Genomic DNA, 12,076 nt, shown 5'->3' with positions numbered 1-12,076 from the left:
TACACCTCTATCTATACTCTGTTAGTACATACTCTGTTAGTACAGAAAAACTGAAAGACAGAACATCCCAAGACCTCACTGTCAGAATAGATAACCAGATTTCTGAATCCCCACTTAATCAGACTTCTATTTTACCTAGTATGTATAGCCTCAATCAGACTTGGAATCTCAGGGGCACTTTTACTAAGCCACGTAGCCACGTACATGCATCCTATGTGCATCAATTTAGAACTATCGCCTGGCTACCGTGTGGCCCGGGCAGTAATTTCATCTTCTACACGTGTCCACTAGGCGCGCTGGAAAATATATTTTATTTTCTGGCGTGCAGTAATCGGCATTATACACGCATAGACCATTACCACCTGGTTAATGCATGAGACCTTCTAGGTCAATGGGTGGCAGTAAGGTCTCAGGCCCAAAATGGACGTGCGCCAATTTTCATTTTGCCACACGTTTATTTTCAGCAAAAAAAAAAGGCTTTTTTTGCAGGCACGCTGAAAAATGGACCTGCGCGCATCCAATACAAGCGTCTACACCAGCGCAAGCCATTTTTCGGTGCACCCCTACTATAGGACCCCTTAGAACACTCAGACACAGATATTGTGCTGACATTAATCATGATTTGCTTGCAGGTGAAATTCAAAAACCACATAGGCTGGACAACCCCGAAAAGGTCTACTTTCAAATCATTGTGAATAGCAATGCTTAGTGCAATTTGCATATTATTGATTAGTTGACCTGACATGGGTCAATATTCAGCTCGATTCAACCAGCCAGAAACAACTTCTGGCCAGTTAAATCATCTGTTTCGGGCTTATTGCAAATTTTCAACAGCATTTAACCGGTTAGCAGCAAACTGAAAACCAGCTATTACTTTGACACTTATACCCCACATATACCTCTCAAATTCAAATTCAAGAGGGGCATTTTCGAATGGGGTCAACCTTCTATAAGGGCGCCCAACTCTAAGGATGGTGCCGCGAAGGGGAAGGGCAACGCGTATTATTGAAACAAAATGGACGTCCATCTTTCGTATCGATAATACGGTGGGGGACGCCCAAATCTTGACATTTAGGTCGACCTTAGAGATGGTTGTCCTCGGTTTTCGGTGATAATGGAAACCAAAGATGTCTATCTTAAAAACGTACAAATCCAAGCTCTTTGGTCACGGGAGGAGTCAGCATTTGTAGTGCACCGGTCCCCCTCACATGCCAGGACACCAACCGGTCACCCTAGGGAGCACTGCAGTGGACTTCACAAATTGCTCCCAGGTGCATAGCTCCCTTACCTTGGGTGCTGAGCCCCCCAACCCCCCCCCCCCCCCAGGTCCGCCTGCCTGAAGTACACTGCACCCACTACAACTGCTCCAGGGACCTGTATAATGTTGCGATGGACCTGAGTATGGCATTTGAGGCTGGCAAAGTGTTTTTAAACTTGTTTTTTTATGGTAGGAGGGGGTTAGTGACCACTGGGGGAGTCAGGGGAGGTCATCCCCGATTCCCTCCGGTGGTCTTCTGGTCAATATGGGCACATTTTTTAGGCTTGGTCGTGAAAACAAATGGATCAAGTAAAGTCGGGCAAGTGCTCGTCAGGGACGCCCTTCTTTTTTCTATTATCGGCCGAGGAAGACCATCTCCTAATCACGCCCCAGTCCCGCCTTCGCTACCCTGTCGACATGCCCCTGTGAACTTTGGTCATCCCCACGACGGAAAGCAGTCGAGGGTGTCAAAAAATCGGCTTTCGATTATGCCGATTTGGACGACCTTGCAAGAAGGACACCCATCTCAAGATTTATGTCAAAAGAACATAGTTCAAGGGGCAGAGTCAGCACCTGACCAGTTAAATCTCGAAATTCAGCACTTAACCGGCCAGGTTAATTGTATAAATGGGACCGCATAAAAGTCAGTCTTGTATTTATAAGGTAACCCATAGCTGTTTAAGTGCCAAATATCGCCCTTAACTGGCTGTATTTGCCAGCTCCACAAACCAGGAAATTCAATGCTCGGCATTGAATTTCCAGGTTTAACACCAGCAGTGCTCATCAAAATGCTGATCGCCTTTGACTAAATAGCGGGTGTCGTAGGTCCAAAGAACATTCTAGAAAGAAGTCGTATACGCACATTATATATATATATACAGAGAGAGAGAGAGAGATACAGTAGATAGATAGATAGATAGATAGATAGATAGATAGATAGATAGATAGATAGATAGATAGATAGATAGATAGATAGATAGATAGATCATGCAGTTGCCAGCATTTAGGTGGGGGTAGACGTGATGTGCTGAGGAATCAGCTCATTCCTTCTCCCCTACCATAACCAATCTTCTTTTATATTATTATCTAGGATCCTTCTATTGCTTTTACACTGTTTGGTTTCCTGTTTCTTGTGTTGAATAAAGAAGAACTTGATTTGGTGCCTCCAGAGTGCAATTTTTGGTACAGTATATGCAGTATTAGTAATCCTCCACCAGAGTGAGTGTGGGTGAGGTTAGGGACAACCCCTGCTGGCCTGGGGACCCTGAAACCTGCTACATGGACCCACAGTTGTTATTAACATGTACTAGAGATATTCAGTAGTTTTCAACTGATTAGGCAATTGCTTGAATATGTCTTATATTTTAAAAAAAAACCCTAAAAACAATTGGTTTACCTTTAACTGTCATTCTAATAGTATTTGATATGTTGTATATTTTTCCATCATACTCATAGGATATTTCACATGTGTAGAATCCTTTATCACCCAACGTCAAGTTTGTTGCAACAAGATTAAATTCAACCGGTTGAAATCTACTGTCAGTCAGAGGCTTGCAGTCCTGCATAAAAACAAAATGCACTTTTATTCCATCATTTCGAATAATAGTATTTCTCTGTACATAGTATTTTCACTTACCAGTAGTTCCACAAAGGCAATGCTTAAATGTGCCTGTTGTCCTTTAAATAAGATGTAGTAATACATCTGACACTGAGAACAGAAGGAATCAATAGCACTCAGAATCCCTCTATAGAACTTCATTCATTTGAAATGGTGTAGTCATATATATATATATATATATATATACACACACACAATATTATTATTATTATTATTATTATTGTGACCCCACCTTCAAGAGTGAAAAGTATATCCTACAGTACCCAGTCTAATACATCAGATACACTTTCACCAAAACGGAGGTAAAGGCCCAAATATTGACACTAACCTTTCCGTCCTATTTCAGAAATAGGAGGGGAAAAGATCTAAAGTGAATAACCCAAACAGGCAAATGTTATACTTTTAAGATAAAATAAATGTATTACTATTATTTAATAACAAACTTGAATTATACTTAACAATGTTTTTTCTTATTCTATAGAATACTATACCATTATTCTTCATAACTCTTACAGAAAATTTGTCAGATAAGTATTTTCCTTTAATGAACAAAATTTGTATTCTAACACAAATTTAACATTTACAGTTTAAGTTTAAAATAACTTAGAGTAAACTGTAAATGTTAAATTTGTGTTAGAATACAAATTTTGTTCATTAAAGGAAATTTGTAGAAATTGATTTTGTGTTTTGTTTGTTTTACAGTTTCCTCACCAGTTATGCAGGTAAGCATTAAATATTCTTTTAACTCTAGTCTCTTTAGGTATCTCAGTTTTCAGTGTATTTGTTTAGCTGAATAATAAACGTAGCTGTTTCTTCAAGCTCTCTTGAATTTCTTCTGATCTTTGTCTTTCTTTTAACGTTGGGTACCTTAGATGTTAAAAGTAGCGGTAACCACGTCCGACTGTACCTACTAAACTATTCTTTAAAAATCTTAAAGGGAAAGAAACCAGTTCCTTAACTAATTTAGCTGGTCAAAGAATTCCATTTTAAATTTTATATCACTTCCCTAACTAGCTTTCCCCAGCAAAAATAATTTATAATTATTAAGCCCTATGCTAACCCACCCACAAATAATTTTCATAGGGTTTTCAATCTCAATATATTTATCACAAATATAGAACCATTGGGCTTATGATAAAACACTCAGAGACTTTAAAGTTCTCTGAAAAGTATCAGCACTCTGCTGTAATAAAATTCCAATTTAAATTCCAACTCAATTTTATTACTTTTTCCAAAGTAATTTATTTTGGATCTCTGTTGAGATATATTAATCAGTTAATTCTCACAGAGCATACTCCAGAATGAATAAGTTTAGGTATGGGCATAATACTCACTCATTTAATATTAATTCTCAGCGTGTCATTATGAACTTAATATGCCACCAGATACTCAAACAATTAATTATATTATTTGAAATATTTAATTGGTTTTCTCTTTAATCAGGAGCTTCTCACCTCAGCTCTCAAACACACCTCTAGAAGCCAAAAACAACCCACCAGGCTTCTTAAATTAATCAATTAAGCCCAGGCACTTTCACACTTCTCAATCAACTCAAATTATCAACTCAATCTGTCTTTAAACAGATTTTATTTTTACTCTAGTGAACTGAGACCACCAATACAGGTCAATTCAGCACTAAACTCACCTCCCAATTGCCAGCCTAAGCTGTCTGTAACTCTCCTGAGAGTTCCATCAGCATGCAGAACACTCAATGCATGCACACAGACCACTCAGTTTCACTGCACTGCCCACTGCCTCTACACCATATCTAGAAGGAGCCAGGTAATCTTAAAATTTAACCCATAGGGTTACATTATTATTATTATTATTTCAGTATTTAACTAGTCCATTAGACCAGTGTGCTTTATAGGACATTACATACAGGTACAAGTCCTCATCTCTGTAAATTTGCAATCTAAGTGAGTATCTGTGTAACAATGGGAGAAAAACTGATTTGATCCACTGATTTCATAAAAAGAGAGAAAATGATAGCAGATAAAGACTGCTACCAACCATATCAACTACTAAGCACTCAAACCCTTCCTCTCTATCAGAGATATTCTGTGCTTGTCCTATGCCTTCTTGATTTCATATATAGTCTTCATTTCTATCACCTACCCTGGAAGGCTGTTCCATACATCCACCACCCTTTCTGTAAAGAAATATTTCCTGAGACTTCTCCCTAGTCTACCTCCACCATTATCCTGACTTTCTACTCATCCATTCACTGTTTTAAGAAACTAAATTCAAACCAATTCAAAATGGCTTCCATGATGGATGAAAGTCGTATTTATTATGTTTGGAAGCCATAAATCAGTTTCCTGACACATCAGTAAAGGAAATGAAAGTGAATGAGATTTTTTTTAGGTTGCACTGTAAAGATGATGATATATATCAGGAAGATTGTGAGATGACTGGCACAGAAAAATGTTTCACCTTATTTGTTCCATAATTCATCTACCCATTAATTTTTGCCTCTGCTCCTTTTTTTTCCTGTCATATGTACAAGCATAAGGAGAAGACATGGGTCTATTCCCCAGATACCGGGACTTCAGTTCTCAAAGGGTCTATGGTCATTGGAGCCGACTCTGTGGGTGCTGTGGGTGCTTGAGCACCCCCAATATTGAGAAAATTCCTTGTATGTGTCCAGGGAGGAGTCATTTCCATTGGGCTTAGCACCCCCAATAATTTTGAAAAGTTGGCTCCTATGTCTATGGTTCTTTATTTGGTTGATGTATTCAGGCTCAGACATTGTCTTTTGTGTGCTTATGCCAGTAATGAGATCATTAAATGTTTCATTTTACCTCGATTTGCAGCACCGGCACGGAAAGCAGCAGGCTTGGCTCACCTGCAGCCTTCCCTTCCCTTCCCTCTCAGTGTCCTGCCCTCTTCTGAGGTATTTCCTGTTTCCGCAAGAGTGGGACACTGAGAGGGAAGGGAAGGCTGGAGGCGAGCCAAGCCTGCTGCTTTCAGTACCTGTGCCGCAATTCAAGGTAAAATGAAACATTTAAAGACAGAGCGCCAGCAGAAAGGAAAGGAGGGCTATCAGGGAGCTAAGGGCAGGCAGGTGAGCCAGTGCTGTAAGTCTGGGACCCTGCAGCTCACGGGCTGGGGGGGAGGAGAGGCAAGCCGGCTCGCACTCCCACAACAACCGGCTCACAAGGTGCCAAAACATTTAACAACCGGCTCTTGTGAGTCAGTGCGAGCCAAGTCCAGCACACCACTGCACATCTACTATAATAAAACTCACCCTCAACGTTCTGAGGACACTGACGTCAGTGAAGCCAAGCCCTGACTTCCTTCAAAAAGGTTTGAAGGTTCGTGGTGGTGAAGCCACCAAAATCGCTCTGGCCCCCGCCCTCGAGGGCGGAGCAATGGCAGAACAACGAAGGGGTTGGCAGGGAGGGAGGGGGGGGGAATCGCTCTGGGCCCCGCTCTCGCGTCAAACGTCATGATCTTGGGGGCGGAGCAATGGCAGAACAACGAAGGGGTTGGCCAGGGAGGGGGGGTGTTGGCGATGAAAACCTTGCTAGCGCCTGTTTCATTTGCTCTGAAAGGGGCCTTTTTTGCTAGTATATAATATTTAAAAAGGTGCAGTAGTAAAGAATGTGGTGTGAAGATTGATTTATGAAATTCAAAGACTTTCATTACTGGGTATTTCAGTTGATATAGTTGATTCAACCTTGCATGTTAAGAATTAAGACCCATTGAATCAGATGCATCAGAGATACATCATGATCACCATTGGAACAGTGTTCACTTTCATGAAAACCCTTTATTAAAGTCAAACCTACACAGTAGGCTTTATTTTACAAGACCTCCCTGAGTGAGCTTGGATGGGCCAAGACCCACCCACTGGGTTCAATTCCACTCAGTAGAGGTGCACTCTTGTTTCAGCCGACAGAATGCCCAAGCCCCAAGTCATCTGCAAAAACACCCCAACTCCCTTCAGAACAGCTCAGTCGGCAGCAGCTGTAAAGAGCTGCCCCTGATACCAGCACCCGGCATATCCTCAGAGCATGTGCTTGGTGCCAGTATCTGGCAGATCACTTAAAGCTGCCGCCAACTGAGCTAGAAGGAATTGGGATGTCTTTGCAGACATCTTCAGCTGGTGGGATTTGGGGATCCCCACCAGCTCAAGTATTTATTCACGTCATCTTTATTAAAGCTTATGAAATAAAGCATTCACAACAGAGTAAAATCTTTAACAGTGGAGAGCAGTCTTGACAACAAAGAAACAATTTTGTGCTTTATCCCCCCCTTACTTATCCACATTCCCCACCCTTCTACCTCCCAACAATCTAAACCCTACTGAACCCTCCCTCCTCCCCACTAGTTTGTGATACATGTATTATTTTGTGAGAAGAAAACAAGACTAATCCCAGTAGAATAAGGCTATGAAATACCATACAACCCACATAACTATTCCTAAAATAAACAGTCATATTTGCTTTCCCTGTCATTTTCCAGCATACTTAAAAGTACACTACACATTCTAGATGTTAGGAAGTTCAGAAAAGGATCCCAAATTTAGAGAAATCTGGTTATCCTCTTCCTATCCTCTCAATGCACTATTAGGCATTCCATCTGTAACAAAATATGAATTTATAATATTCATTGTGTAAAAGTGTAAGGCTTCAAGTAAATCTGCTGAGCTGGGATGGGGGAATGGAGAGCAGGGGATGATGGAGAGAACATTGTGCCCATCCATGATGGAGTAGGATCACCCAAAATTTGGAGTCTTATGCAGGAATCCCTCTCCCTTAGTTCCTCCTTCCCACCCTCTGAAACTTCAGAATCCTCCCTCTCACCCACGCCCTAATGAAAATCAAAAGCAGGCCCAGTCTCTCCCCCACCCTGTAGGTCCCCTGTGCCTATTAGTTGTGGATTCCAGGTGGTCTCGGGGGGAAACGGGCAGGACTGATGCCAACTCGTTCCTGCCCAGGTTAACCTGCTCTTCAAAATAGCTGCTGCTTCCTGTAGTGGCAGCCTTGCAGTACTTTAAGTACTTATACAGTGGGGTGGGTGGGAGGTGGGATCTTAAGAAGGTGATTCTGAAGTTCTGGAGGGGTGAGAGGGGTGATCGTAGGGGGGTGGTTACTGGACCTTATCAGCCGTTAGCCGAAGGTTAACCAGGCGCCCATCATGAATATTCAGCCCTTTTTCTGACCTAACTTTATGCACTTACCTAGAAGGTTAGCAGACTGAATATCGCCACTAACTGGTTAGGTTGCTGGTCCACCCAAACTCCATCCCAGCCTACCCCTAACTTCGCTGGTTAGGGGATAGCCGGTTAATGGGAATATTCAGTGGCTCTACCCAGTTAACAGCCACTGAATATCCCTACTTAGCACCAACCAAGCAATTTAAAAAGCCAGGAGCCTCTCCTTGCCATTTAAATCACTTTGAATACCTATCCCAATATTTTCACATTCTAAAAGAAGTTGGCCAAAGGTGTAAATCAAAGGTCTATTACCCTCTACATGTCTGGGTGGACTGCACAAATATTGGATATAATTTGAAATGTCTAAATTAGACCTTCAAAGTTATTCATGGATATTCCGCGGTAGCACTTAAAGGGATATCATCAGTCCGATATACATAAGATATATAGTAATATAATGAGTTGACCTCATTATATTACTATAATATATTCATGGTAGCAATAAGGAAGTATACTTACTTTATACCACTTTATCTTTACATTTTTGCCCTTGAAATGTGATATACCTTTACACACAATTTTGTCATTAGGTATGATGACTATCTGTGGGTAGCTGTGTTCTTTATTATAACACAAGCCATCATCATTCTTATAAATTATGAGCTGAACAGATTTCTTACTGCAATTCATTGAGTTCCTGAAATAAAAATAAAGGCATGTTGCTAAAATCATTCTGTTCCAAAAACATGTCCCTTTGGCATATAATGTTTAGGGGATGTTATCAATGTGGGCTACCTTTTAAGACATGTTTTATATTTTCAAATACTATACAGTAGAGCAGAAGAATCCGAGAATCGTTCCTGGCTCATTCCAATCCCACGAATGGAATATCATGGTGGGAGGAAGTGGAAGACCCGGAGAATATGGGCAGAAGGGATACAGAAAACTTTTGGAATGGAGCCTTTTAAAAAAAATTGCTGTTGAGAGGAGCTTAGAGTAACCATTTCTATTTTCATTTCTATTTTTCCTTTTATTTCATTTTGAATTATTAAAAAAAATACAACCAAACAAAAGCAGCAAAGGAAAAAAATTCAGTGCACACCCATAATGGAAATGTTGTATAATAGTAGTACTACATATAAAGACAGGTGTAGAGCAAACTCTCCTAGCTCACCAGAGATAGTGGTCACATAGGTTGAGAAATAATTTTTTAAATAATACATAACAGATACAAAAGGAAAATGGTGCCAAATGAACCTGATTCATTTCTTTGACTGGGTGATCAGAGAATTGAATAGTGAACATGTGCTAGATTTAGTCTACTTGGATTTCAGTAAGGCTTTTTACATGGTTCCTCATAGGAGGCTCATGAATAAACTAAGCAGACTAAAGTTAGGACCCAAACTGGTGAACTGGATTGGAAACTGGTTGACTTGACAGACAGCAGAGGGTGGTGATAAATGGATTTACTCAGAGGATAAAAAGGTAAGTTGTGGAGTGCCTCAGGGATTGGTACTGGGGCTGATTCTATTCAACATATTTGTAAGTGACATTGTTAAAGGGGGAAGGGTTAGAAGGAAAAGTTTGCCTTTTTTGCAGAGGACATGCAACTGAGGCCCAGATGATCAAAAGCCCTGCGCTGTTCCAAACAGCGCCCTAAAAATAGCGCAGGGCTTTTCTGTATCGATGATTAAAGATAATGCATGCAAATCTAAGCAGCGCTATTATCTTTGATTATCATGTTTAAAGTGCGGGAGAATTGTGCCGAGCGCTCAGCACAATCCTCCCGCACTTGTTTGACAGGTCTGGGCTATCAAAAGCCCAAACCTGTCAAACAGCCTGCCCCGAGGCCCGAACAACGAGGCCCCCCCCAAACCCCAGAAAACATCGTGGCCGCCGCCGGCCAAACCCTCTCCCACCCTCCCACCCAGCGACGGGGGGGTGGGGGTGGGGGCTGGACGTCCGGTGGGTCTCCAGCCCCCGAAACCCCCAGAAATCATTGCTCCATCGACGAGGGGGAGGGCTGGAGGTCCGGTGGACCTCCAGCCCACCCCAAATCCTCCCCCCAGCATTCTCCTTAAATTCCCTGGTGGTCTGTGGTGTTGTGACACCCCGTGGCCCCGTCCCAGCCCCCCTACCTTGTGTTGGAGGAGGGACGCAGCATGCCTGCCTCCCTCCTCTTCCAGTCAGTCGACGCCCAAAATGGCGGCGCCCAGCACCGCCCACTGCATCCTGGGATGCACTGGACGGGGCTACAAACCATGTAAGGGAGCGATTCCCTTACATGGTCTGTAGCCCCGCCCAGTGCATCCCCCCCTGTGATGGAGCAACGATTTCTGGGGGTTTCGAGGGCTGGAGACCCACCGGACCTCCAGCCCCCCGTTCGCGTTTGCCTTGGGGGGGAAGGGGGGCCTGCCAGCATGCAACTGCATGCTGGACAGGGCTCACCATTCCTCCCCAATGATCCACAAAATCGGAGCTGGCATTGATTTTGCTGCGGCCAGCGACCCAATCTTTGGCGCGCTGGTCGCTGATCATTGGGGATGAATGCGTTAAGTGCCAATTAGCATGTATTTGCAAGCTAATTGCGCTAGAAGCCCTGTTTAGCATGCATTTGCATGCTACTTGCGCTGAGAGCCCTCGAGTGCGCTGTTTCAGGCACTCGAGGGCTCTGATCATGGGTCGGCTGCAAACTCTGGCGCTAGTATGGCGTTAACAGCCTCTAGCGCCAGAGTTTGCTTTTGATCATGAGGGCCAGAGTAGATACTTTGGAGGGAGTGGACAAGATGAAAGGGGAACTACAAAAATTAGAAGAATGGTCCAATATTTGGCAGTTAAAATTTAATGCAAAGAAGTGCAAAGAGATGCACTTTGGGCATAGAAATCTAAAAGAGCAGTGTAACCCAGGGCTTTTTTTGAGGGGGTACTTGGGGGTACTGAGTACCGGCACCTTTTCCATTGTCTGTTAAAATTGATCCATGGACCCCAAGTTTTAATGATAGAGCTCAGGCTCTACACACCAATTCTGTCTTGTCATAGATTCTGTGACTGGTTGCAGGGGGGCTGGCTATTATGGGGTGGGTCTCTCAGTGATCACCCCAATCCTGAAGGGTGGCCTAGTTTTTGAGTACCGGCACCTTTTTTTGCTAGAAAGAACACACTGAGTATAGCCTAGGGTGCGAGAGATTGGCTTTGCACATCTTGAGGATCTGATGGCAGCAAACAATGTAACAAGGTGGTGGCCATGGCCAGAAGAATACTACTACTACTACTACTTATCATTTCTATAGCGCTACAAGGCATACGCAGCGCTGTACACCATACACAAAAAAGACAGTCCCTGCTCAAAGAGCTCACAATCTAGATAAGATAGGTAAACAGACAAAACAATAAGGGTAAGGGAATAAAGAGGTGAGGATAAAAGGACAGGACAAGTGAGTAGTGGTTAGGAGTCAAAAGCAGTGGTAAAGAGGTGGGCTTTAATTTTGGACTTGAAAACGGCCAAAGACGGGGCTAGACATACAGGCTCAGGTAGTCTATTCCAGGCGTGAGGTGCAGCAAGATAAAAGGAACAGAGTCTGGAATTAGCAGTAGAGGAGAATGGGACAGACAGGAGAGATTTATCTACAGAACGGAGTACCCGAGGAGGGGCGTAGGGAGAGACGAGAGTGGGGAGGTACTGGGGAGCAGCAGAGTGAATGCACTTATAGGTCAATAAGAGAAGTTTGAATTGAATGCAGAAACGGATAGGGAGCCAGTGAAGTGACTTAAGGAGAGGGCTAATGTGAGCATAGCGACTTTGGCGGAAAATGAGTCGCACAGCAGTGTTTTGGACTGATTGAAGGGGAGAGAGATGGCTAAGTGTGAGGCCGGTGAGAAGCAGGTCACAATAATCAAGAGGAGAGGTGATAAGAGTGTGAATAAGGGTTCTGGTAGCAGGGGCGTAGCTACGGGTGGGCCTGGGTGGGCCCAGGCCCACCCAATCTCAGCTTAGGCCCACCCAGTTTTCCTTCTCCTCCAATCAGTGCAAGCCAGC

The 12,076-nt window shown here is 43.0% G+C and overlaps 1 protein-coding gene across 1 annotated transcript in view; it reads right to left on the bottom strand.

The window, feature by feature from the left end:
* Positions 1 to 12,076, bottom strand: part of LOC115468036 (interleukin-1 receptor type 1-like) — an 81,504-nt gene that overhangs the window by 55,184 nt on the left and 14,244 nt on the right. Inside the window, exons 3-4 of the mRNA XM_030199547.1 lie at positions 8,560 to 8,737; positions 2,655 to 2,817 (exon numbers count right to left, since the gene is read on the bottom strand). Of these exons, the coding sequence (XP_030055407.1) occupies positions 2,655 to 2,817; positions 8,560 to 8,730 (334 nt within the window). The 5' untranslated portion in view covers positions 8,731 to 8,737. The remainder of the gene's footprint in view (positions 1 to 2,654; positions 2,818 to 8,559; positions 8,738 to 12,076) is intronic.

This window comes from Microcaecilia unicolor, chromosome 4 (genome assembly GCF_901765095.1).
Source record: "Microcaecilia unicolor chromosome 4, aMicUni1.1, whole genome shotgun sequence".
Classification (NCBI taxonomy): domain Eukaryota; kingdom Metazoa; phylum Chordata; class Amphibia; order Gymnophiona; family Siphonopidae; genus Microcaecilia; species Microcaecilia unicolor.
This window is presented reverse-complemented; position numbering and strand designations above follow the sequence as displayed.